Genomic DNA, 27,936 nt, shown 5'->3' with positions numbered 1-27,936 from the left:
TGCACATCCCAAAAATCAGCAAATCCTCAACGGCTCTCTGGGGCTGCTGGGCTTGGGAGGAGGGACAGGAACTGTCTTGTCTTTATTCTGCCACCACCTCAGCAGCTGCAAGAGGTTTTGGCTCACCAAACAGCTGTAAAAATACCAGTCCAGGTTCAAATGCTGAGAGACCAGGGCTCTTACACTTACTGAGAGAGATACGCTTGCCATAAGTCATATCCTACACAAAAACAGCATAGAAAGATTCCTGAAAGGGATGACAAGGGAATTATAGGAATTACAGATGGAAAAATCCCATTGTCTCCTGCTCCCTTCCCAGTGTGGGACCGCTCAGTGTGGGGCAAGCTTCAGGCCGCAGACTTTTAAAGGGAAGTTTTAATAAACACTGAGAAATATTTCTAAATATTTAGAAAACCCAAAATAACAGATTTCAAAGCCAAGCTGCGCAAACAGAAAATGAATTTAGAAAACTTGTTAAAAACCCAACAGCTTTTGCGTGCACCAAGATATATTTGGGTAGCAGGAATCAGGTCCTGGGCAGGATGCTGCAAGCAGAGCTGGGAGGATGCTCAGCCCTGGCTGGAATACCTACCACGGCTCTCCTCTTGTTCCCTCTGGAATCAACAGCAGAAGCCTCAGGGATGCAAACAGCTTCATGCTTTAGGAGGGACTCAGTGGACAATCAAATGTGAGCAAAGCCAAGCTAGACAGGACAGAGCTTTGAATTTTCCTGTGAAATTCTGGAGAGCTGCAGTTAATTTGCTTCATCATTAGGAGGAAAAACCACAACCCCAAGCAAACAAAAAAACCCAACACAGCAGCAAATCTCCAAGGAAAAAGGGAACTGTGTGTCTGTTCACTGCTTTTGAGACAAAAGCACTGGAAGAAAAATGTCCAGTTCCAATAATGTCATAACCTGATTACGGCCTGACCAGAAGAGCTAAAACACTTGCAGAACAATGAGTAAGAAATTAAGTTTTAAATTGAGTGCTGGCCCTATCTCGTGTCACTTCTTTATATTCCAGTAGAAAGGACACTGCTGAGCTCATTTCATATCGAGCAGAGTGAGATGCCTGGATGCAGACACCATTTAGTCATCTCCTATATGTTCCTCTCCACTTCTTTCTCTGGGAGGAATGACAAATCCAGGAATGTGACTGCACTTTGTTTTATTATGATATTGATTTTTCCTGCGGAGGGGAAAGTGCATTTATCCCCCAGGTCTGTGCGCTGGCAGGGAAGGGTTAACAAAATGTTTATCACAAAGCTGGCTTCAGAGTTGAAAGTAATGTGATCAGTAATGAATTTTGTGTTACATTAGGTTGTATAAATGGACAGACAAGCGCAGACAACAAGTGGCCAGGAGTCGGGGCTAATCTAATGATGTAAAAATAGAGACAGCACCAATTATACTTGGGGCCAGCTCAGAGCTCCTGCAGGGACTGCAAATGAATAGGTACAAATCAAATTACTGACTAATAGACGCACTACAAGAGAGGGCAGTCAATGCTAAATACATTAGGGCCTTGTGACCTCTCTGCTCTGAACAGCAGAATCCTAAATTTGACTTAAAAAAAAAAAAAAAAAATCAAAGAAACTCTTGTTCATTTAAGGAGAGCAGCAGAACAATGTTATTTGTGAAATGACTTGAGACACTTTGGTGTTTTTTGGTTTGTCCCCCTATGGCCACGTTAGGTGCGTGGCCCTTGGAAAGCTGAGAGAGGGTTTGCTTTTAGAACAAGGGAAGATACTCTGTGCAAAAGTTAAGACCTGATAACAATACAGTTATGTTACATACCAAAACATTTCAAAGCCATGTGCCTCTTTGCGGTGATGTTTTTTACTGCTACTTCACCGGCTGTGTCTGTATCAAAAATAAAATATTTCTTAAAAAAATGCCTTGATTTAATAAGAAGAAAAAAGAAAAGGAATCTCCCCACACCACAGTTGATAATAAGCAAAGTGCAGTTGATCAAGTTTGTTATCAAGTGGCAGAAAGTCAGAATTGCCTTGTGACATCAGTGCTCCCTTTAGAATTTTTCTACAAACAGCAGCGACCCTGAATTCACATCAGAAATATTCATGGGATCAGCATCTACACCCCCTCCCTCTTAAATAATGTGTGACCTGGAAGAAATTCCAGGAAAACCTCCCAGGGCTGGTGGCAAGATTGGATTTGGAGGCATGGGAAATTAACTGGGAAATTAAAAATGCCCCTGTTGGGCCTGCCCAGGGCTGTGGGATGGGGCTGCTCAGGGACACCCTTGGACAGGAGAGAGCAAGAAACCCACACTGAAGTGCTTCATATCCCAAAATGTGTGCAGGGCCAACGCTCCTCTTACGCAATACTTCTGCAAATGAACCTAAAGAACCTGAATTTTCCCTTCTTTTCAACCAGGCCCATCCAAATAAACCTTTTGTAAGAAGAACTGCACTGAGCTCCCAGACTTATCAGAGGGGGAAATTTAATCTGTGACCCTGGGATGAATATTGTGAAAGTTCAAAGGCTGCTTTTAGCATCGATGTTATTTGATCCAGCAGTGTTTGCTGCCCAGGCTGGTTTTGCACTGAACCTATGCAGAAATCTCCTGGCAGAAATGCTTTTCAGGGGGAAAATAATTTGCTCTGTGTATCTGTAGCCCATGTCTGAGTTAGGATAAAAAACAGCTGAGGAGAGAGAAGGGGAAAATTGTCCAAGAAAAATTAAAGAGGAAGGAAGGAAGAAAGGAAAGAAGGGAGAAAGGGAGGGAAGAGAGAGGGAGAAGAAGGTACCACTGAAAACTCTTAATTCTGAAAAGCGCTAATCCCATTCCTGAAACTAAATGTACAGGCCCATCTATGTCCAGGTGGCTGCTGATCTTTGAACAAAGCGTGTGAGCATGGATATTCTCTCCTCTGGAGAAAAGCCCAGGAAGGATGGTCCCTGCACGGGAGCCACCGGCTTGCTCTCCTCCCTTCGCTTCCCACCTCAGCCAGGCACCCCAGGAAATGTGTGACTTCCCCTCTCCAACCCCACATTTCACAGGAAGGTTTCAAAGCCATCCCTCTGCAAAGCTCAAAGGTGTCCAGACCCAAGTTAGGCTCGGGCTTTGGCTGGGGACCAGGATCCCAAGTGCCCGGAGCCCCGATCCCGGGTTTCCTACGGGCCGTTCCCTAACAGCACATCTAATTAGCTCCACTTACTTACATCCCATTAATCAGGTTAAAGAGTTTGCTTCAACATATGAGCTTCCTTCAGCACGTTATGAGTTTGTCCACGAAATTTGGAAGGAATCCAGCCAGTTTCCTCCGAGGGCCCGAGGCGCACCTCAGCGCGCCACCGGCCTCCCGTGGCTGAGAGCTGACAGACTTGGGAGGTTTGCAGGAGTTTTGGGAGAGAGATGCATTTCAGAAAACATCCTGTTGCTCCCCTACTACAGGCTGATTTCAATTATTAAGCCTAGAAGTGATCAAAATACGTAGTGGAAAGCTTAAAAAACGTACTTGCTGAAGGAGTGGGTGAATCAGAGGATTTACTAATTACAGTATTTCTGGAGGGGAAGATTTCTAGCCTGAGCTGGCAATTTCTTCGTGTCCTGTTTGAGTGGAATCCTGTCAGAGATATTTGTCTCCTAGAAGCAGGGTTTTATAAATCATAGTCCTAGGGTGGGGTATTTCTGGGGAGGGAATGCAATATGAAGCTCCAGCACACACTTAAGAACTGCAATGCAAATGTAAATATTGTAGCTGCTTGAAAACAAAGCTTTGCAAGCAAAAGAGGGCACTGACCACTAAGATTTGTGTCTAGACTTGCATAATTTTTTCTCCCCAGTGGGAGTTTGACAGAAACTGAAACAGCAAAAACATCTTTTTGCATCTTTGCCAATTTACGCCTTCCTTGGAATTAAATGTGCATCTGGGCTGACAGTTTATGTACTGCAGACTCCACTTCAGATAGACAGGGGTTGTCTGAATAATTGGCTAACAAGGGGAAAAGCTGGCTTCCCAATCGAGCCAACTAGCTGGACAACTGGAGTTATCATTTGGGGCACAAGGAAAGGAGATTTTTTGGGGGGGTCATTTTCCAGGGCTGGTTCTTCTCCCACCCGCTGTCTGACAGCCCTTGGGGGTGGAAAAGCCTCATCTAACCCCCCTTCCCTGCAAATGCCAGATTATTCCTGATGTTTTCAGCATCCTCCAGTTTGCTGCTGATGCTATGACCAATCTTTGAGGATTTGTGCCTCCGCCAGCAGCCAGAGCTGGGGTTAGTGTGGCCATCCCTGCTTTGCAATGCGACTGGGCAGGTACAGAACAAAGAATCTGGGAATATCAGCTCCCCAAAGTGGCCTGTGCACCAGGAGCACGCACTTCCTCCACAGCAGTGCAGCCTATCAGCCCTGATTTCTATATAAACCTACGTGTCAGCTATGCCCTAACAGTTAAGGCATTAAAAGAATCTATTTATCTCTCGCCATTAAGTGCATGTCAGGACCAGTGGAGCACTTGACAACGTCTCACTGTCCACCCTACTGCCCAGTTTTTGTGCACGCATTGGACCCAGCACTGCACATGCACGAATCTTCGCCTTCCCAGCTAGAAATGTTCATTAATTTGTGCTGAAGTTTGAGTGAGACTTTGTGAGTTTTGTTAAATCTCTGCAAAATCTATTTAAGGACTGACGAGAACCCGCAGAGCACAAACAGGGGTGAAAGCATGCACACCATAAAGGCATGAAGAAAATAAAATAAGTTATTTTAGGATTATTAAAAGGATTATAAATTCCATAATTTTGAGTCTGATGCAGAAATACAAACACTGGTTTTGAAAGAAGCAGCGAGACAGAAATCAGCTACCAACAAACAAACCTCCAGTGTCCTTTTCTGCTGAACTCTTTGCTGTCATTTCACTGTGGTGAGTGGGCAGCAGAGAACCCAAGGAGGAAAACTGAGTTTTTTCAAAGATAATTCAGTTCAGCCAAGCCTGTGTGAAAACTCTCCTACTTGTTCTGAGCCAACAAAGACACCTCTTTTTTGAAGCGAGGGTAATGCAGCTCCACACTTATCTCTGCCCATTTATGAAGCAGCAGCCAGATGTGAGCCCTGCCCTGTGCTCCCCAGGCTGAGCAATGGTGCTGGCAGCCAGCTCCAGTCCACTCCCTCGGCGAGAGCAGCTCTCCAGGTACATCTGAGCAGGAGAGAACTTTGTCTGTCTGTCTGTCTGCTAAAGAGGAACAGCTCAAGAGCTGTTAGGGGATGGAAGTGGAAAGGGCACGGGAGTTCACCCTCTTATCACCAGGTTTTCTCTGCTGCTCTGAGTCACCACATGCCCAGATCCTGAGAATGAAGTGTGTTAGTGGTGGAGAGAGTCCCAGGACAGGCAGGGCAACACGGAGTGTTAATGACAGGGAGAGGAGGGTGGTGGGATGGGGTGAGTTGGGTCACTGCTCATGTTACTCATTACTGCTGCGTAAAATCGCTGCTCTGAGATGGCATCTATCTTACACTCATTAGGGAGATTTATGGGTCTGGAGCAAGGGCTGGGAGAAATCTCTTTGGATGAATATTAACTCAGTGATGGCATCTCTATAAACAGCTCCTTTCTGTCTTTTACACCTGCAGTACTGTGAGCCTCGCCTTGTGCCAAAGAAGCTGGCACTCGCTGCCATCAGCTGGATTTGGGGAAAATGGGAGGAAAATACAGAGCCCTGTCTCTGACAAAGTTCTTAGTTTACAATATAATTCACTGTCAAGTCTCCAGGGCACTCAGTCACCCTAAACTGGCACATCTGGAAGGCTTCAGCTTTCAGAGGAGGTATTCCCCTCACCTTTCCCCTTCCATGCACAGCCTGAGGGGTGCTGACCCATTATCAGCAGTGGATACCCTCCCAGAGTTCACACTGATCACAGCCTGGGTCAGAAAGTGATGAAATATGTGCCTTTCTCTATTTTCACAGCCTGCTTTTTCCACCTTCCCAGCCCTTTACAGACATGAGCTGATTAAAGTCCACACCAGCAATGTGAGGCATTTCTATCCTCGCTGCACTGGTGGAGCTCTGGAGTCTCTCTTGAAGTGTCTTGGCCAAGGCAAAAAGCTGCTGAAGATTTGCACCAGAGCTGCAGCAGACCCACCCTTAGTGTTCAACCAAGCCTTTCTATTAATTCCAAATCTAACTCATCCTTTGATTTCATCTCTCTCGATGGAAATCAGAGGAAGGACAGTTGGGAAGGTGACCAGCTGGGTTAAGAAGGTGTTTCTGCACTGCTCAGCCTGGTTACTGCTGCCTGTGCCTACAGACAAGGGCTAAAATCCTGCTCCTCCGCATCCTCCCCCTCCAGGCTGTGGGAAGTTGCTGCAGTTTGGCACCTGCTCCACAGTGAGCAAAGTCAGGATGGGAGAGACTTCTCCAGGAGCAGGGAGAGTTCAGAGCAGCACAAGTGACACATCAGGGCAAGAGCAAAGAGAAGAGAGACAGCTCCTGCTCTTCCTGGAAGATCCATAGACTGGCATTCCCACACCTTCCTGCTGGTTTCTCCCCTTTTGCCTTCCCAGGCAAGCTGCCAGGAGAGTGACAAGTGAGTTGGCAGCTGTTAGGGGCCACCATCACTCTGAGGTGTTTTTACTGGAGGTGTTTTTTGGAACAAGTCGGAATTAACGGAGACAATAAACCCGCACTAACTGCACTTTAATTTCTGAGCATCTCCTACCACGGGGCCCCTTCTGACAGCGTAATCTCTGATGTGCCATTCCATTTACTTAAACAGATGATACAATTTATCAATATAATGGACACTGATGAAGATGGATTAATTTGGATTACAGAACCAGCGCTGCACGGCAGCTCTGTTCAGGACACGAAATGAGGATATGCGTGATGATGGCATTGTTTGGAGCAGGGTGGCCAAGGGCAGCAATCTTCACAGGAGGGGATGCAGGAGAGCCCCTGTCTCAGCTAGATGATAAGGGAGCTTCATGTGCCAATATCTCAGACTGTGTTTATGTGATCTACCACTAACTTCTTTTTATGAATGACTTCCGTCCCACTGAGATCCCCACAAATTAATCAGAGAGAGAGAGAGAGAGAGAGAGAGAGAGGTGAGCGTAAAGAGAAAAGGAAAAGCAAAATTAAAACAAAACAAAATTAAATAAAAATCACCATTGGGTGAGATGTACGTGATCTCTGATCACACCTCTTCTTTGTACCTGTTCCTGATCCCACCATGTCCCTGCTGGGGGATTCGCACATCGCGTCGGCCAGGCGCTCCCGCAGCCCCTCCTCGCTGTGCTCCATGGAGGACATGTGGCGCAGTCCGAAGTTCTCGGGCCAGCTCCCACACACCTCCAGCAAGGTCACACTCCGGTCGAAGGCACCTTCAACAAGACAAAGGGGACACGTGTGGGACACTCTGGCACCAACCTCCCTCCGTGTGCGCTGCGTTTTGGGTGCCTCAAAAGCCGATTTTGGCACAAGAGTTAAAACCTTGGTGTTACCAGCACAGCGCAGTAGAACCCTGAGGGTGAACCAACTTCGACCAAGCAGCTGTAATCAAAAAGGTGAAATTAAAATACAGAGCCAGTTTTGGTTTCATGCTGCCGAGAGTCAGGAAAGCAGCACAGTAACACAAATGTGGATGGCGTGCATATATTTTTGTATTAGACAACTAGGAATTCTTTTTGGAGTTGGTTGGTCTTTCACTAGGCTGCTGCTGAGATGATGCTTCTTCCCCCATCTCACCTCCGACAATGAAAACAGTCATTTTGTCTTTGCTAAGGAGCAGAAATTTTAGCTAAAATCCCTTCCTTGCTCTGAAACAGAGATGAGGCAGAGCTGCCTTGCGTCTGACAAAGGAACAAGTGGATCCCTTTCCTCGGTCTGGGATATCTGTGGGTTTTCTCTGCTCCTGCACTGGGAAGTTTTAGGTGAAATGTGCTCTAACAGAGGCTCTTTCACCAGCAGCCCCTACTGAAGACTCTGGCTCTTGTGAGGGAGTGCACGTACCTACAAAAGATCCTTCAAGTAATTCCTTGACTTGCAGTTATTACCTCATTCACAGCAGGGTATGATGTTCTGCCGAACGCAAAGATTAGATTCTGAATTCAGGATCGCTTCAAAGTACAAATTAAAATTATTCCCCTTTATTATACGGCAAGTCTTCTGCGAAGGCTTACTTAAATCATTCCCACTTGGAACAAGATTACAGTTATGCTTTGTTGCTTCAAGCACATACCATTTACTCCACTATTAGGTAACTGAATATGCAGCGTTTATTGCGCCTGGTTTCTGCCAGCCTACGGACAGGGGGGAGAAAAAATGCAAATGCCGATGTTTCTCAGAGTTAAAAGTACATGAAACACGTCCTTGTTATCAGGCCTTTGGTTTTCCCCTTTGATCAGCCGTCAGAAACTATCTACACTTGTAGTCTGTGACTGTACAGCTTCACAGCACACTCCCTGCCACTGACAGGTGGTAATAGAAAGGGTGAGAGACCAAGCCCCGCGGCAGGCGGCCCTTCCTCTGATAACGCCCCAAGTACCGGGCGATAAGGGTTGGTAAACACTCGGCCAGCCAGTTAATCCATACATCAGCAAAGAGGGGCAGATAATTCTGAACTCTAATGGCACGGACAAAAGCGCCAGGGCTGGCATTCAGGGATTTATATGGGCTGCAATGGTGACTCCTGGCTCCCGAATTTCATCGGCATTGATTTATCTCCTGGCCTGGCCGCGGAGCGGATTCCTGGCACTAGAAAACCATCAACGCTGAAATGGACCTCTAGAAAACGGGACCGTGCCTCTCGCGTGATACACGCACTTGAACTCTGGATGGATCTCAGTTTAAATCCAGACGAGGAATGACCAAATATTTCAGCTTTTAATGGCTCTCTGGATTTATAAGGTTGCTCCAGTCTGCTAATTTGTTTTAAAGCGAGGGTTCTTGAAGCTTGTTTGAGAAAATGCAGGGAGGAGGCGAAGTGATTTCGAGGATGTTTAAATCTCTACAGCATTTTCATGATGTCAGCTCTCCTAAAGGCAGGAGGAAAAGCAAAATTTGGGGGAGGGGGTTTAAGCTTTTTTTTTTTCCTCAAGTCATCCTTCTACAGTTTCATGCAGCCCTGGGACTCTATCTTCCAAGACCCCACAGATTTCAGCTGTTTTTGACAGAGCTGTTCATGTACCCTGAGAGTGATCAGGGGTTTTAAACCTGCTTCCCAAACCTCAGGGAAGCAGTAGGGACACGATGAGCTCCCACAGGTTTGCAGGGTTGTGCCAGAGATGAGAAATCTCCTCTTTCCTGGTGTCAGCCCTTATTCCAAAAGTGAGAAATGGGAGCATTTCTGCTCCTATAAGCAGACATATGAATAATAAGGCAAATGGCTTTTGAAGCTCTGCCAAGATGCCTGCTTGTGTGTAGAGGGAGAAACTTCATGGAGGGCCAGGCTCTGGCTCCTGAGATCCTTGAGTGAGAGCAAAGGAGACAAGTGCAGCGTTACCTCTGCAATCAGGGCCAGGAGCTGCCAAAACTTCTTAGCAGCAACGTGTGAGGCTGCAAGTGTTAATGCAAATGCAGGTTAGAGGGATTAACTGCACTGAAAGTTTGCTTGTTAAAAAAAAAAAAAAAAAGGTAGGGCTGGGGAAGCTGTAGTTTTATCTTTCCTCCCTTTTCACTCCTTCTCCGTGGCAGCAGCGCACATCTGGCAAGACCATTGATATCCAGACATCCAGGTGGGATTCGGCAGCCACCGCTGCAGCCCGTGGTGATCACCCTGCCTGTGGCAGGCAGAGGAGGTCCTTGCACCATCATCTGCTCTGTGCTGCAGTGGAAGCCACAGATTCCCCCTTATTTCAATACAGTCATTGATAAAATGGGTTCCAGGTAAAGCTGAACACACAAAGTGTGACTGAGGTTTTCAGGACGTGGTGGTAGGGAAGGGGATGTTGCTTGAGCATGCAGGTCCTTTCCTCCTGTAAATCCCTCTCTGATATAAAACAAAACTGTTTCAGGAAAAACAAGATTTATTGTCATGGACCTTCCTGTTCCTCTTGCCAGTGCATCAGCAGACAGCACATGTATTGGAGTAAAATAATGAAATATTTTTGTCATGGCAGAATTAAGTTCTGGGTATTTTTACACCTGGGAAAGCGACTCTGGAGTGTGTGACAGGGCAGTGGGCTGGTTGCTGCCAGGAGCCTTTGGGTGCTTTGCCCTGCCTACATCATTCCCTACATACATCATTCCCAACGGCACACGGGCTAATGGCATTAAACTTCCACCGATAGCAGCTCACCCTATCTCTGCTATTTATTATATTGTAATCTCTCCTTCTGCCTGCCTCGCTCTCCCCTTTTCAATCCCAGTATCTCACTTGATAAGGTATCAAATTCCCCATCGCCGGCCAGCCAGGAGTTTACAAATAAACCTCGGAGGAGCGTCCTGCTTTCAGGATGGCCAAAGCCAGAAGGTAACCACAGAGCCAACGGGGCTGAGAAAGCTCCTGCTGATTCCAGGGATTACTGAGGGTTGAGGGCAGGCAGGCTGACAGCCTGCTGAAACCCTCCTGACAGCCACCAATATCAGCCCCTGACGTGTGAAGCCCAGACTTCCCCGTGTCCCCTTGGCCCGGAGACAGCCCCGGCTGGGGAACAGGTTCCACCTAAAAGGAGCAATTCATTTAGGAACAGCTGAAGGGTGAGTAAAGTAGCCATTATGTGAGTCTAGCAATTACTAGTGAAATCCTGGTGAAATCTCATTAAATCGCAAAAAAAAAAAAAAAAAATCTTAGTGACTTAAAATTGTGTCAATATTTCATGCTATTGCACGGTGCTTTCAAGGCTGCAGAATGCTTGCTTCTCCTTTATTTCCTGAAGATGAAACTGGGTGGGAATGGAGATCATCAGCCTCCCCTGCATGATGTCCAAGCATCACCCCAGAGCCCCAAATCCACCCAAATGGAACAAGCAGGACTTTTGTCTTGACCATTTAGGTCAAAAGTGCTTTGTTTTGCAATTCCAGCCCAAATGATCTGAGCTAATTCTGCTTCATACACAGAATTTTCCTAATAAATCTTTAATTTTTGCCTGAAATCAATCTCCCACTTCTCTCTTTCCACAAACATTTGCCTGTCAAGGAGCACCACCCTTTTCTCCTGCCACTGACTGATGGAGCAGAATCAGGTTCCCACCTTTCTGCTTAACATTTCTCGCATTTTATTAATGGCAAAGGCTTCTGTCATTACTCACACCAAATTACCTTGCTTAGACACACAGGATTTGTCTTTAGCATTGCAATTGTTTCAAGGCTTTTAATATAAAAGCAAAATAAATTCTACAGAAGAAAGGAAAAGAAAACCCACCCTAAACTTGGAAATGTCCTTTCATTTCACAGCTGCACTGACCAAGAGCGAGAAAACCAAAGAAACTTTTCTTTGAAAAAAAAAAATCTAGTAGTAAAAAGTATTTTTACAAAATGTTTTAATGCTTCTAGTGTGTTATTTTTCTAAGTCAAAATAGCTAAGCTAAATCTTTCACCATAGCCCTTTAATTCAAAAGCCAGGGGAAATTTTTTTCATTAAACCTCTGGACGGCTTTGTTTAAAATATGAAATCAAGTAGCTCCATTTCCTGTCTTCTAAGGAACAGTAAATCAAAAAGAGAACGTTCTCCAAAAATACAGTAATGGTTCTATTAAAGAGCTTGACAGTTTTGAGCCTCACCTTGCATATTGCAACATACGTGTGAGCAAAAATAACCGAGCTGAGAGAAGGGGCAGCGACCCGGTGATCAAAATTGATAAAAGATTCATCCTGACCAACGGGATGCACTGACCCCAGGATGTCGGACCTTGAGGTGCATCTCAGAGGGACAGAAGGGCTGCCCATCACCTCTCCTGCTTCTCCTGGCCTTTCCAGCAGCAGGAGTGGGCTCTGAAGGGATTCTGGCACTGGACACGTGGGAGGTGCCCAGCAAAGCTCGGCCGGGAGCGAGAACCCCACGGGCGTGCGAGGAACCAGCGCGTGGAAACTCCTCTCCCAAAGCAGTGAGTCAAACTGTAACATACCTCGCTCAAACATGAAAGGCTGAACTTTCCTACAGGCTCTGCCAATTCCCTTCCGTGCCACAACTTTGTGATTCCAGCGGGAATGCCACAAAGCGGCCGCTCCGAGCACTTGAAGGGGAATCCGGGGAAATTCTATATTTGGGTGTGGAGAGGCAACATCCCCCTGACCTGCCCTGGATCCGGAGGGTCTGTGCTCGTGGCACGTGCTGCTGATCCCCTCCTGTGCATGGCTCACACGCTGCCACCCCTGTCCCCCATGGCACACCGGCTCACAAGGGACAGAGCGCCGCTACGCCAAGGTGTGAGTGTTAATTATTGCCTTTGGAAACCACGGCAGGAGCCACAGCCTTTGGAGTGACTCTGCTCCCTGTCATCTTCCCTCCCACAGTTTCTTTTTTTCCAGAACCGCTCACAGTTCTGCTATAAACAGGACATTACTCACCAGCTCTGTATCCTGTGAGTGCATTTAATTAATGGAGCCTTCAGCCGGGGTACCCGGTCCCACAGGCAACCAACACTTCCAAATGCCTTTGAACTCTTGGCTAAGTGAGGCTGAGAAGTTGCTCGTCCCTCCTCAGCGCCAGAGACTTGTAAACAAAAGCGCTGTTTATCCCTCTGTCAGGATTTTGAGATGAGTTTGGGGCAGACCCGCAGCTGCCGGGAGGAGCCCCAGCAGCTCCAGGGATGGATGCTTGGGAAGGAGGCTGCCCAAGAACTGCCCACGTGGCCACAAGCTCAGGACAGTGGCCCAGGCAGTGTTGGTGATGTCCAGGATCGTGGTGCAGGTCCTTAGGGACCACCCCACCCTCCTCCTCCTCCTTCCCACATCCCAACAAACTCCGAATCCTCCGCTCCTGCACAAGGGGTTAACCAGGGGCTCAGGAGATTTGGGATGCTCAGGAGCACAGCCAGCCATCACAGCCGTCCTTGAAGGCTTTCAAATGCGAGCAAGGCTGCAATTTTCAGAGCTGGAGCGGCGAGATATTTTTATAAATACATAAATCTTTTCAAGGAAAAACAAATATAGAGAAAAGAATGTAAACATTATTGTAAAATGCATAATAAAATGTCTGTTGTTTGTTAATTTTGCCCCTTATTATCCAGCCTATCTGTACCACCGATGTTGAAACTTTTGCCTTTTAAAAAAATTTTTTTTATACTCTTATTCATTTAAAAATAGTTTCCTGCATGTTATATGAATAAGCAAAACCTAAGGTCCTAAATCCAGGGGAACTTTGAAGTATGAAACCCACGGTCTATGGGAACTATGTTTTCATTAATCAAAGTAGATGTTTCTAAAGCCATCAGATTTATCATGACTGGATTTCATATGTGAAACCCAATATACACACAGACATACACTGCTTGTCCTTTTGGATTAGTCCTGACCTTTTACTCTCCTTTCCGAAGGATCTGCCTTTCCTCAGAGCGGGGCTGCCCTGCTTTGCCAGAGGAGCCTTGACAAAGTGCGTTTCCAGCCCTCTGCTTTCCCTGTCTGACTGCGAGTCTGGGCTAAGGTCAAAACATAAATGATTAAGTGTATTTATTAAACTCTGCCTTTGCCTTGAATGCTCCCAGTGCCTGTCAGATGCCATCCAACTGCAGATTCCTGCTGCCTCCAGCACACCTGGCCACCAAATGAGGGGCCCTGGCGCCGCCGCAGCCCCGCGACCCCAAAAGCTGAACGGAGCCCCTCAAAGCACCCCCAGCCCTGCCAGGAGCTCCTGGCTTCCCCAAGGCACGGAGGTTAGTGCAAGGACACGGGCTGGTTTAAAAACTGGAGGCAGGGCGTGACAGCCATCCAAAGCAGGGCTTCGAAAGAGAAAACGCAACCCAACACACGCTTGGTGTCAGCGGGGAAATGTATGTGGTGGTGCCAGAATTGGCAGTATTTTGCAGCACCGGAAGCACAAGACTTTGTCATCTTGCCTTAAAGAATGACACAAGGGGCTGGGGCACAGGTGGGCGATGCCAGGGGTTGCCCCCACGGAGAATGTGCAGCTCATCCACAGCCTGAGGAGCACAGCGTGCTGAAAAATCAGCAGAGAGTATTTTTCCAATAGTGGATGCTCTTTATTTAGCTGCCTAAAAGCAAAAAGAGATGGAATCTACAGTATAACTGGATGCTATTATGAGTTTGAAAACAAATCGCCCCTTGTAATGAAATTAATTTCCAAGAAAAAACTTTCCTCCTCAAACAGCAAGATTCATGCGTATTTTAACGCTTTACAGAACCATCAGAACGCCTGGAAAAAATCAGGAATGCTACAACCAGCCCCAAGCCCCCTTAGAGATTAACATTTCTTTACATTTAATCCTGGCATAAAGCAGAGTGTCCTGAAGAACCCAGGGCTCTGCACAAGCCTGCGTTACCAGGTATGAATCTGCACAGTTAAAAAACTTCACCTGATGTTCTTTCAACCTCCAGGTCTGGAAATTTCATTAAAAAAGGATTCACTAAAGATCTTCAGCACTTTTTAGTTTTTTGCAAGGTTGGAAAAGTTTTCTTGTGGTATTCACATACTTATAATTCTTAGTCCTGGTTAAAATTAGAAAATCCTTTTTTTTTTTTTTTTTCTCCTAGTAAAATTTCCCACTCTCTGAAGATCTTAGCTAAACTTTCAATAAGATGATTATTGAGAATTTTCAACAATGCCTAGGAAATTTAAACACTCAATGAATTCCATTAAATCTCAGCGGAGGCTTTTTTAGACGAGCCTTTATTTTGTTTGACTCCTCCTCCGAATAAAAAAGCGGCGATTTTTGAATGCCAAAGCCTTTTGCTTTCGGTGGGGAAAACGCTGTGTGAGTGGCAGGAAGGATACATCTGATATTTCTGTGACACCACATAATAATCCTTCTTTCCTTATATGCCAAGTCATTTCTGAACTCTTGGAAAGAGGTTTGCAGTCATACCCTCTCTAGAAATATGCCAATTCCACTGCAGGGGCTGGAATAATACATTACTTCCCTTAAGAAAGCAGATTTATCTTGCTTATTATCAACCTCGTGGCATGTGCAAATGCATAGCTATATACACATGTACAAAGGACATGTAATGGATCAGAAAAGGCTCATATTTACCCACAAGTAAGGAAAGATCTGACAACTCATCGGGGTTTTCGGCATAACCGAGATCTTATGTTACACTTCAAGACACAAGCGTGGATTTGTCATCTTGCTAGAGCCTTAGTGGTGACTGTGTGAGCCAAGGAATTTAATTCTGATTGTTTCATTTGACTTAAAAAAGAAAAAAAAAAAAATCTTAAGTGCTGAAAAACATTGGAACTGTGCTGTGTGCTAATACATCACTCAAATTGTAACAGGAGACTCCTTCTTGTGTAACTGCAACAGAGAGCGTGGAAAGGCCAAGTTCATCGTGGGTACGGTTTGCCTGCAGCTGAATGTTGGGGATGCTGGAATTTTGAAACCTGCTGCAAAGGAGGGGTGAAGGCTTCCCCGTCCCAATCCCAGCTGGATGGAGCTGCAGGGATGGATGTGGCCCCGTGCCCAAACCCTGCCCGGTATCCTCAGCATCCTCCACACAGCACACCCAGTCTGCCAGAGACACAGAATTCTGCTGGGCTTCAGGGCTTTTCTTCTTCATAAGTAATTTGCAGCCTGAGAGATGTTCACAAGCACGGGGAGATAATGGGCAGCTTCTTGTCAGCCAGGAGGGAGCTTAGAGCACAGCATCTGTGGGGAAGCAGCTGAGGACCGAGGCTCCGGAAACAAGAAATTTGGTTTATATCACTAACAACCCGTTAAGAGAGAAACTGGAATATTTTCTGCATTATAAGAGCAAATATTTCTCTGGTCTCATATCACCTTTCCCAGATGAAACATTTCACAACCCAGCTGACTTATAAACAGAAAGCAAAATATTTTCCTAAGGTGGATCACCGATCCCACTCGGGGCTTCCAAGCGGTAATTTATTTGTCTTACCTCACTGTGAGATAATGTGCACGCCGGTTCCAAGCTACTGTCTAATCACTGCTTGGACATGGGATAAAGAACTCTCACTTGCAAACACCAGGCACTCGCTGGGTATTTGGGAGTTGGTCACAGGGTGACCAATCCTGCTGGTTCGTGCCCAGCACCTGGGTGGCAGTGCCCAGCTCCTGCAGCGCCAGGTACAGAATTCCAGACGGCTTTGGGTTGGAAGGGACCTTCAAGACCATCCTATTCCATCCTGTCATTGTCAGGGACACCTCTCACTGTCCCAGGCTGCTCCAAACCCCATCCAACCTGGCCTTGAACACTTCCAAGTATCCAGGGGCAGCCACAGCTGCTCTGGGCACCCTGTGCCAGTGCCTCAGCATCCTCACAGGGAAGAGCTCCTTCCTAATGCTGAACCTTCTGCCGCTTCTCACTGAGTTACCATTCAATTTATATGTCCAACTGGATGAGCAGAACCGGCTGGAATCACAGCTTCCCCTCAAGTATTTTACGTATTTCACAACGAGATGGATTCAGGTGTTAAACCAGAGAGATGGAAATGTTTGTGTTTGGGGCAGCCAAGCAGCTGCCACCAGGATACAGCACCATTAACTCCAGGAATTGGTTTGGAAACTTAGGAGCTTCTTAATTGAGTGATCAAGATCAGGGAATGGAGGAGAGGTTACAGAACACACCTAAAGGCAAAATGAGTTTTCAGGGCTGATAGAGAGAATTTTGTTGTTTACACCAGGGAAGAGCTGGAACATCGAGGTTTAAGTAACTCACCAAGGTGACCACAATGAAATCTCCTGCCCGAGGACAACCCAGTGCAATGCCACATCTCCCTACAAGGTGTGAAAACACGGATGGGGCCTCCAGAGCCACTCCTGCCCTGGCCAGGCAGCACATCCCAGGTACTCTTCCATCACCTCTGAGCAATTTGGAAATCGCTCGCTGCATGTCTCTAGATCCCCCCGAGAACACCAAAAAATGTGTTTCTTTAAGGACTACAGAGAAACGTGAAATTTTATGTTTAGAAAGTAATAAAAACTCAACAAAACCTTAAACTTGTTTCCTTGTAATCCTTCCAAGTCAGGGAAGATAAATTTTTTTGGCCTGATTCTGAATTCATTAAAAATGTGTGCCAAGTTGCGCGAGCAAATTATCTGAGCTCCAGCAAGGACTGGACCTACAAAGCACTGAAACCTCTGGTTCTGAGCCAGCTTAAGCATATCCTTACTCTTAAGCATGCAAACAAGCCCCAGTGCCTTCAATGGGAGTATATATGCTGAAAGTTAAGTGTGTGCTTAAGTGTGCTGCTGGAGCGTGGCCAGAGCGCTCGGAACTCACAGCACCAAGGTCTGATCTCCTCCCAAACCCCATCCGAGGCAGGGATTTCACTGCAGCCAGGCAGGACACAGCTGGGCAGGAGCCAGCAGCCCCTGAAGTTTTCCTCTGCATCCATGGAGGAGGCTTTGCCCTTGTCACTTGTGTTATCTGTCAGGCATCTGGCGGCTGCATAAGGCAGAGCGACGTCGCAAGGTGAGATGATGGAGTGAAAAAATTATTGCAGCTGGCACATCCCAGCCTAAGGCTTTCGGTCACTTAACTCATCTCCCTCTCATCCTCAGCACAGACTGAGCTCAAAGGGCAGGGGGTTCACCCTTCCCCACGCTGCACGTTGGCTGCGGCAACGCCGAGCGCAAGGAGGAATCAGGCGGCTCCCCGTTGGTGGCTGACAGCAAAACTCTCAAGAACTCCTCAAAAAAAGAGTCACACAAGGTCTTTGACTGCCTTGAGTGACAACAGCATTTTTGCACAGCGCTGACCTCCTGCTAAAGAAATCACTAAAGGTGACTAGAAGGGTGTGCCCATAGGGCAGCACCCTAATAGGGACGAATTAAACGGCGAATTTTCCCTGCTCCTTCTTACTTTTCATCCCACAAAACCAGAAAAAAGACAAGTGGGTGCATCAACCCAAAATAATGCAAAATAAATCACAGTTAAGAGGAAAGTCTGACAATTCACGTTGCTGAATCACAGCGCGCCCTAAGCTGGAAGGACAAGAACTGGATTTTTATAGTAAATTTTTTTATTCCTTCAATAAGCCCCATTTTGGAGCACTGATGGCAAGGACGTGCTTTGCTCTGATTTGTGATGCAATAAGACCTCTAATTACACTTGGGATGGACCATTCCACCAGGAGTCACCTGGTACAGACAGAGGGAAGAAGGAGACATTTCAGTGCAAATCCAAATCCCTGCCTGACCCAACAGATTTCCCTGGATCTAGGAAGAACCACTGGAGTTTTCACAGCACTGTGGCCCTGTCCTAGGATGGTCCAAGTGGGTGTTTCTCACTTCCCACTTCCTAGGAGGTCCTGATTCAACTTTACAGCACCTTCAAAATGCACTTTATAGCAACAATGGATGCCAGGAAATGCAGGACTATCCACACCTGGAGCTGCAGCTGCCCCAAAACACAGGGGAGAGGAGCCCCAGGTTTCTCCTCGTGGACAAAAGCATCAAAACCCAGCACTGTGACCGTGACTTTCTGGGCTGCAACACCTAAATCCTGCTGCAAAATCAGCTTCAACCCACGAGAATATTTTGATGATTATAAAGATGCTGCTTGCAAAGGCAAGATGGATTCTGAGAGCTGCAGTCTACCATTCTTGTGGACAATAAATATTCCACTTAAATCATGGCTTGTACATATTTGAAAGGATAAACCTGCTACTAATAACCACGAATCAAAAGAGAAGATTCCAATTTTTATGCCAGAAAGCTAACAAAAATCTTCAGTGTGTTATAAACAAGTATCCATCATTATAAACTAAGTTCAGCATGTAAAAATCCAAAGATGGAGTTTATTGTCTTTAATGGCTGAGAAATGACAAGAGTGTTTGGTTGAAAAGGAATTTAGCAAGAAGTAGTTCTGTACAAGAACCAAAATCTGTCTTTAAACAAGAAAATCACTGCTGACAGTTTTACAGTAGAATTAAGCTGCGGTGAACTCTCAGAAGTGGGGCTAATCACAAGTTTCTGGGGAATTTAATGTGGAAAAGAAAGCTGATTATTAGGGAGACTGATATAATTCAGGTAGGAGCTGATCCCATACCTTTTCCAGACTAAAATTATGAGCGAAACCACTGATGTTTTGCAGAGGGAATTGCTCTCTACAGCCTGCAGAGCTGCCTCCTCTGGGGAGGATCTGTGAGCCCACTGGATCCAGTGCTGCTCCAGCTCCAACCATGCTCAAGGATTCAGCAGGAAAAACTGACTTTAAACCAGGGAGAAGGGACTCCAAGGAGGGGAGGAAGCTGATGAAGACACGAGAGGGATGCAGCGCTCGTGATGATGTGGCTGTGTAAATTCAAGGGGAAGTATTTCCTCCAGTGGGCAAGCTCAAAGGTGGAAGTTGTCCAAGGGGAATCTCTCAAAAGCCCTGGACAGCAGGAAAAAAAACACGACATAAAAACTTGCCAAATGTTTTAGTGCCGTGCTGAAAGATCAAGGTGAAAGGAGCCTCTGCGCTGGAAGCCTCGGAACAAAGACAGAATTTCCTGGAACGGAGCTTGAAGCTGTTCAAACCCATCATCCCAGCTGTGAACTGAAGAACTAACAATAATAACTTTATAGAGAGAGAAGGAAAAGGGAAGGGGGAGAAATGAAATAAAATCTTTTGCCAGATCTAGGTAACACCGGCATCCCAATCTGCAGATTAATTTAAGATCGAGGAATGAGAAAAAAATCTGCGGGACGTGAGATGAAGGAAAGGAAATACTTCTAAGCATATTTAGTGACCAGATTGGGAATGTATCCTGGGAGAAGTCACTTTTCCTAAGCACAATTATTACCTTTGATACATTAAAAGCTTAACAGAGGCATGAGGAGTTTCCTACACAGAGAATAGATTCCAAAAGTCTGTGAGGGCACGTTCAAAGCACCGGGGGAACAGCGGGGCAGCTCTGGTGTCTATCAAGCCATGTTTATTGATGTTCTTGCTAGCTGAGGCAAGGTTTGGGAACACGGATCATAACACCATTTTTATACCCTATAAAATACACTGTGAAGTGATGAGAAATGGGAATTGCTGAGCTGCACCAGGCAGGTCCTTCAGAAAGGAGTGCGCTTTTTCGTGAGAGTTTTTACAGCGCGGAGAGCAATTCTCTTCTTGCTGTGAAAAAAAAAAAAAAATTGGGAAGCCTCCAAGGCATATGTTTCACAAATCTCCAAGAAGTGGAAAACAAGATTCCAAGAGGAGAAGTGTGAGAACAGAAGTTCAGGGCGAGCTTCCTGTGTGTCCCACACTGGGGACAGACGGGGCAGGAACCAGCCCAGGACATTTGCAGCCTCCCCAAGCTGTTTGCCTCGTATCTGGTGTTAGGATGAGATCTGAGATTGCACTGGAAGCTGTAATCACAGCAGATTTCATTTAATTGCATTCAAAGCAGAAGGCAAAAATGGAGATGTTTAAGCCCACCTGCATTTTCTGCTCACTGGAGCAGAGCACTGCCTTCCCATTCCAGGAGAGAATTACCATCTTAGCACCTTGTTTCTCCAGGACATTTGACCTTTGCAGCTCTACAAACCAAGACACTGGCTAATTTTCATCTAGTTGGACGCTGTTAGGAAACTACTGAGGAAGTGGGAGACGTTGGAGGTGTTTTGGTGGAATATTTAAACTGGAGAGCTGCCACTGAGCTGAAGGCACCTTGTCCCCAGAGCCCCTGAAGCCCTGCCAGGTCTGGAGATGATAATGACCTCCATGGGCAAAATTCCATCTTTTCCAAAAGTCAGAGCCAAATCCCTGCCCAAAGTTAAACACGTCAGTTCATCAGGTGGGACAAGGGACGGCTTCACCTGAGAAGGTTATACCAGGATGATTGATCTTTTTTGGGGAGAGGCAAATACAGTTCTAAGGATTTCCTTGTTGGAAATGTTTCCAACACACTGAATACTGTGGAAACCAGAGTAAAATAACTTTCCAGCTTTATGTCTGAGTCCTGTTGATGCTGCTCTGCCCAGCCCAGGGAAATCACCTGTCCATTTTATGCCTCAATTTCTCCATCTGTCTAATAGACAGGAGCTACCTGACTTCAGTTTTCCAAAAATAAATATCTGGGAACGCTCTGAGGTCTCAGCAGGAAGTCAGTGCATATTGCTGCTCAGAGAAGACCCCCTGTAGTCAACAATATGACTCTGGAACACCTTGAAAATCCAAACCAGATGAGTTCTGTGCCCATCTACATCAAAAAGCTGCCATTTCCCAGACTGTGCTGTTGTTAGGTCAGAGAGCTGCAAGGCCCTGGCTTCTGAAGGATGAGCATCAAAAGCTTTCAGCAGGTTCAGAGACCCCATCCTAATTCTCACAGCAGCAGAGGCAAACAGCCTTCAGCTGAACTGGAAATCTCACTGTTCACACAGAATGCAGTTCACCTCTGTGCTGGGAAAGCCAATGCAACATTTAAGAGCCATTTTCAGAGCTTAGTGAGACTTAAGTGGTGCACAGACCTAAGGCCAGCCTTTGGCACAGGAGGGGATTTTACTCCCAATAAACTACCAGGAGCCCACGGTGCAAATTTCTGCAGGACCCTTGACAGGATGACAGCTACAGAAACATAATAATCCAACAGACTTGTAACCACCACGTCCACCTACCCTTCTCCTATAAATAACAGGTCCAAGACAAAGGAAGTGGGAATTAGATGCTTGTGGTGAATTGCAGAGAGCCAAAGACCTTAAACAATACCCAGTACTTACATCTACACTTAATTAGGAGTGAAACTGCAGACATGAGACCTCAACATGTGGTATTCACATGTGGGCTCAAAAACACTGTCAAATCCAGTTTTCTTAAGGCTGAACCATCCAGGGTGTGATGCAGAGGGAAGTCTGGAGATGCCTGATGGACATCCCCGGCTGCCTGGGTAACCAGCAGCTCCAGCTCTGCCCTCACACCCCCTGCAAGCCACACAGCTCCAGAGAGGTCCTGAGGTGCCTGTGGGATGCACTGATTGAGCAGCTCAACCTAAACGAGGCGGAATCTGAAATTCAGATGTTAGTGTCAGAACTAATAGGAAACAGGACGCAGCTACAGCACAACTCCAGTGGTCCAAATTCTGGTCTCAGTTATGACCTGGTGAGTCCAGTAAGAGCTCAGGGAATCTGCATTCTGTTGTGCTTTAATGATTTTGTTTTGTAGATTTAAAAATAAACTCGTAACTTTTTTTTTTTTGACTCTTTGTAAAACCCCAGCTTGATTTTCTCTGGGAACAGACACAGATTTGCTTGTTATCCTGATATTACTTGACTTCAGAGATGCCTGCAACCAAGTCAGGGGTCTACTGGTGAAATCCCAGTTCCACCAAAACCAACAGGAGTTTTGCCAAGGCATTCAGTGAAGGCAGGGTTTCAAAGAGAAAAGTACATCAAAACGCAAACCAAAGCCTTTCTACAGATATTTTAAATAGATTTTAAAGAAGGTATTCTGAGAGTGCAGCTCTATGGATGTCACCATCACATTGTGGATGAACAATTCATCATTTCTACAACACTGCAGTGAGTTGGACAAGCTCTCTGCGAACAAAACCAGAGACATCTGCAAATCGGATTTAAAACCTCTTTTTTTTTTTTTTTTTTAAAGACAAAATGATTAAAAGTTGAAGAAACACTTCCATATGGAAGAATCTTAGCCCAACAGGTCACCACAAAGACACTTCAAACACAATAAAACAGGAAGTGCTAAAAAAAGCATAGCAGCTCACAAAAACCCCCACAACCTTTTCCACAGAAAAAAATATATGTCACCCTGTGTAGAAAAACCATTTGGCAGCATAATGTGTCTTTAATCTGCTCAATTTGCTTATTATAGTAAAGGGTTAGAGGAATTTTCAAGCAGTGGCCAAAAATACTACAATGATATCCTCCCCTTGCAAAGTAAACTTACTTAAAGTGAATTAACTTCTTCAACTGAAATATTTCAAAGCTGAAAATGCCCCCACTGAAAAAAACCCCAAAGCTCCTGGCCACAAAGGATGGTTTAACTGCTCAAAGCCAGGACCAGCAGTGTCTGCCCAAGCTGGACTGTGCCAGGCTTTACTCCTGGGAGTAAACTTGAGGTAGGAGAGCAGCAAACACCCAGCTGAGCTTTTCATGAGCCTCTTGTTGGACTTCAACAATGTATATGCATTTTGAGTCAGCAGGAAAATAAAATATCCCAATATTCCTCCGCCCTAATCCTGATGGTTGCATGCACAGGGCTGGGAGTGGAGCTCTGCTGGCACCAGAGCCAAAATCAGGATCACCCCATGTCAGAAACAAATTGATTCTGAGCCTACTGATCTGCCAAATTGCTTATCAGGTTCAAGAGCCTTTAGAAGTCGAGATAACAGCTAGAGGGGATGGAGATTACCAAGGGAAACCATGTTCCTTTTGTGCCCACCCTGACACAAACGGGGCACAGGGCGGTTTTAGCGACCACCGCTCCTCATCTCTGCTCTACTGACCCAAGTGTTTGGTCATGCTAAAGCTGAGACTTTATACAAATGCCGTGGCAGTTTTCCATCTTATCTACAGTTAGGAAATTGCGCATGTGACCAACTTGCAACTGCCTGTGGCACAGCTGGGCACAGCGCTGACCCAGGGCAAAGCAGCATCCCCTGTTCTGGCACTACACAGATGCCTGGAGGAGGCCAACGAAGACAGTAAGAGGAAAAATCAAGGAAATCGAGGCTGCCTGCTCTTGATATTTAATATCCATGAGCTAAATACACAAAGGTGCAAAAAGCTTAATAGTATTTGTGGCTGAAATTAAAACTTTAGGAGAACCTTATAGTGAGCAGTAATGTATGCAATGACATCTGGGGCTGTAATCAGCAAACTGCTTTCAAGAGCTGCCAAAGCAAACAGCCAAATAACAAATCCACTTTACAGATCATCAATCTGGTCGGGCACTTGCCAAGGTAAATAGTACAAGGCTGAAGTTTGCTTTGCAAACCAGTGAGCTGGGAGTTTAGCAAGGCCTGCTTCCAGGACGGCCGGGCTGGGGCAGGGTCCTCGAGGGCTGGCGCAGGGAGAAGTTCAACAATCTGACATTCAGCCTGTGATCAGGGGGTGTAGAGAGATGAAATATAACAACATCGGGGATTAAAAAAAATAATAATAATAAAAGAGATTCAGGTTGTGCTCATAACTCGGTTCACAATGGTGATTATTAGTGCTGGTACAGCTCAAACCAAAGCCTCGGCTAAAGGAGAGTGTATTGTAACGCTGCTTTGCAGATTGGGCAGCGCTTCATGGGAACTCCAAACCTAAGACTGAAAAAAATTAGTAGGAAATGAACCTTCTTTTATTTTCAAATGAGATAAAATCTGGCTCCAACTACCATATTTTACATTTTAGTGAAGAGGATATAAAACATCAAACAGGGGTTTTCTTTTTTCATTATGAATGCAAGAAAGATAATTTATGACGGCTGCAAAACATTTATTTAAGAAGTAAAGCCTTTATGTTCTGTATACAATTTATAGGGCCATAAAAGAATGAAGCGAAGCAACTGCAGCCATAACATGTGCATTTATGAATAATAATTATAAGTCCATTTTGCTAAATACAACTTCTGCTTCAGAGTTCATTTCTCAGTTGATTGGGAAGTCCTCAAAAGCAACCTCCAATTTTTTAAACTTGTACTCTTGGCTAAAAAGGGAGCTCAAGACAAAATTGCTCAGCAGTTTATGTCAAGAACTGGACAGAATAATAGCACAATGAATGTGTAATATTGTTCAAGTGGTGAGAGATGGCATATTCCTGGTGGAAATTGCCTCAGCTCTGTCTTCAAGCACAATTATTTCATTTTTTGCTGCAGTCAGAGGGTTGCAACACAGACTGAGGAGCCTCCAAGCCAGGACACCCCACTCATGGCTCCTCATCCCTCACCTCAGGGTGAGACAGAGATGGACTCGTTCCCTCATTGCAACCAAAACCCCATTGCTTAAGTGCTGTGTTGATAAATGCAAGCCAAATGTGATGAAATTGGCCCAATACTTACTGCAGGAAAGGTGACCATCAGCACAGCTGGAACACAAGGGCTGGGGCTATGCCTGCCCTGTGTTTGTGTGGGCACTTAAACGCAGTTATAATTATTTTTTTTTTTTGGCATTTATTTGCCATTTCTCCTGGGGAACAACACACAGCATGGTGAAAGCTGCAGGTGGTTTGTCCTTCAGCGCTCAGGAACCTGTAAAAGGGTTACCCCAAAGCCCCAGCAGCTCCTTCTCCCCACCCTAAATCCCCAAGAGTTCCCACTCCACGCCCTATGGTTTGATCCTTGTCACCCGTTTTGGTTTTGTTTTGTTTTTGTCGCAGTAAGAGCCTCCAACAGTTACTGCGAGGTTTTAGCTAATCAAAGCACGCTGGAGCATGGGAACAATTTAGAGCCGTAGTTGGAAATAACTAACGTGAATCCCCCACAGGCACAAAATATATTCTGATGACGAAACTTTCACACTAATCAAGAGGTCCTGTAGCCATAATGAGCTGAGTCTCACGAAGGTCTGTGTGGTGGGGCCGAGTTCCCAGGGGGTTTTGAGCTCTGAAGCGCTCAGGCCTCCTCTGCAACATTTTCCTCTTTATCCCACTGATTTTTCTGACCCCCAGGAGCTCCCTGCCTTCTGTCCAGCGGTCATCTCCCATCCATCCACCTCCATGCTTGCCTTAAGCTCCGGCTCTACCCAGCTTAAGCCGACCCTCAGCTTCCCCGGGTTTTACCGACAGGGCTATTTTCTGTTTTGGGAATTTTCCCCTTCTACTCCTGTTACACCGAAGAAAGCCGGCATCTGGTATCACAAGACAAACAGATACGGCTGCCCCCAAAACCCCCCAGCCTTCAGAGGCTTGGCAGGAGCCCCGCGCCGCGCCGCGAGGAGCTGCCGGTGGCCAAAAACACTGATAAAGAGGATGTGTAACTCCTCAACACTATCCATGATGGAAACAACTGCAGCCCTCGCTGGAGGTCAGGACGCACACGAAAACAAGGCTACATGTGTAGCAGATTACAACAAACACATGGCCGAGATGGACTCGACAGATCAAATGTTGGAATCGGACGATGACACGTGGAAAAACGGAGTTTAAGCGGGGGGGGGAAAAAGCAAGGGAGAGCCCATATGTTCAATTAGCGAGATACAAAGCTTTTGTTGTATACCAAAAATAGCAAATAAAAGTCTGCTGTCATTTTGGGATAGCCAGATGTGTTTCATTTCCAGCTTCACATCTGAACGTGTGGACCTGCCTGGAGATGAAAGGGAGGAAAGTGTGGCAATGGCTGAAGGGTATAATTACATCAAAACTCTTCCTTCCAAACAATGGGTGATCCCGCTCCCCCGCACCTTACGCAGCCCAGCGCCGGCTGCTCGGCATCCAGCAGGATTTTACAGGATTTTACCTGCTTCTCAGAGCAGGGACTGCTCCTTCCAGACCTTTTCTCACCACCAGGACCACTCCTCATGCCCAGCAGCTGCATAGTGCTGCCTCTCATGTGCTGCCAGCCCAGCACCTCGGCTCCTATAGTGGTGGAATGACATCCCACAGGAGACACAGGCTGCAAGTGGGAATGCTCAGTGACCGGTTCAGTCTCCTTCTTGATGGTTCCTTTGAAAGATCCCACCTTTTCGGAGAACAGGACCAGGATTTGTACCTCCTGAGCAGACTCCCAAAGGGCAGAAGCGGATGCCAAGTCACGAGCAGAACAAGAGCTACCTGGCCCGCGAGCGCATAAAGCAAACACGAGTCCATAACCAATAAACACAACTCACTTAGGTAGCACTCAAACAAAACCAGATGGGCTCATCTACTGCAGGTTTCCCTTTCCTTTCCTCATTTCCCCCCCTCACTGCTTTTGAACTGAAGTTACGTTCAAACAAGGAACGTTTGCCAAGGATGTGACTTCCCAGAGTTCAGGTGAGCTTCCCTGGTTTGACATGCTAATTAAGGCAGAAGTTTATTCACCCAGCCTTTGGAGAAGGAGAGGAGAAACTGGATTCCACCGGCAGTGGAGCAGCATGTGCCCTCAGCAGAGCACCTGGTCAGATTTTCCTGGTGGTCACCGGCACCATCTCCCAGCCCACACCTCCCACGCTGCGACGCGCTTCCCCTCCCGGCACGGCCCGGGGCAGTGTTATTATCTCTCATTCCCAAATGGAAAAACTGAAATATGCAGGGATTCAGTTACATGCCCAGGATCACCCAAGAAGCCTGTGGCTGAGCTGGGATTAGACCCTGGAGCTCCCCAGCCCTTGCCCAGCTCTTAACCACAACACCATCCTTCCTGAGCGCTTTTATGTAGTTATATTTATCTTTATGTAGGGTCATCTTGGCTCCCATTATGAAAAGCACATATGGTTTCCAGTCCTCAAATTGCCTGGGTAAGGGTTAAATATTCAAATATAATGTTATTCCTGGCATTTATGGAGAAGTTTCTCAGTGCTGATTCCAAAATCCCATGGCATTTTTGGAGCTGCTGCTCTGTATCACTGATAGTTATAAACAGGCTTGTCACTTCCATGCCTGTGAATTGATAAAAACAAAGGACTTTATCAGGGTAAATGATGAGAATGTGGCTAAGCATTTGCATTTGCTAATGTTCTAATACAAATTCTACAATCACATAACCGGGATCCACAGAATTACAGGAAGAAGGAAAGCCAGTGAGCGCTGCTGCAATAACCTATGCACACCCAGCTTAATCCAGCTCCAACTCCTCATGTTAGAGCACTTTACCATAAATTCTGAACTCATAAACCCCCTCTGGATTGCAGTGAACAGCTGTAGCACACAAAAGGTTAATCAAAAAAGAAATCAAGCAAACACCAAATGCAGACAAACCCCTCTACCACCCTGATCTCATCGGTGCTGCTGCTGCAAAAAAATGATTACTAAAGAAATCCAAATGGCAAAGCCACTGGT

The 27,936-nt window shown here is 46.1% G+C and overlaps 1 protein-coding gene across 10 annotated transcripts in view; it reads right to left on the bottom strand.

Moving 5' to 3' along the window:
- The window catches only part of BCAS3 (BCAS3 microtubule associated cell migration factor), a 297,790-nt gene that overhangs the window by 12,409 nt on the left and 257,445 nt on the right, over positions 1-27,936 (bottom strand). For 5 of the 10 annotated variants that reach the window (XM_040082182.2, XM_040082183.2, XM_040082198.2 and 2 more), the window contains 2 exons: positions 7,180-7,347; positions 1,799-1,864 (listed from right to left, as the gene is read on the bottom strand). In XM_040082182.2, the coding sequence (XP_039938116.1) occupies positions 1,799-1,864; positions 7,180-7,347 (234 nt within the window). Of the gene's footprint in view, positions 1-1,798; positions 1,865-7,132; positions 7,348-27,936 lie in introns of all 10 variants that reach the window. The other 5 variants (XM_040082187.2, XM_040082185.2, XM_040082189.2 and 2 more) reach the window with 4 other exon arrangements.

Source organism: Hirundo rustica, chromosome 19, assembly GCF_015227805.2.
Source record: "Hirundo rustica isolate bHirRus1 chromosome 19, bHirRus1.pri.v3, whole genome shotgun sequence".
NCBI lineage: Eukaryota > Metazoa > Chordata > Aves > Passeriformes > Hirundinidae > Hirundo > Hirundo rustica.
The sequence above is the reverse complement of the archived record's forward strand: the minus strand, read 5'-3'. Positions and strand labels throughout refer to the sequence as shown.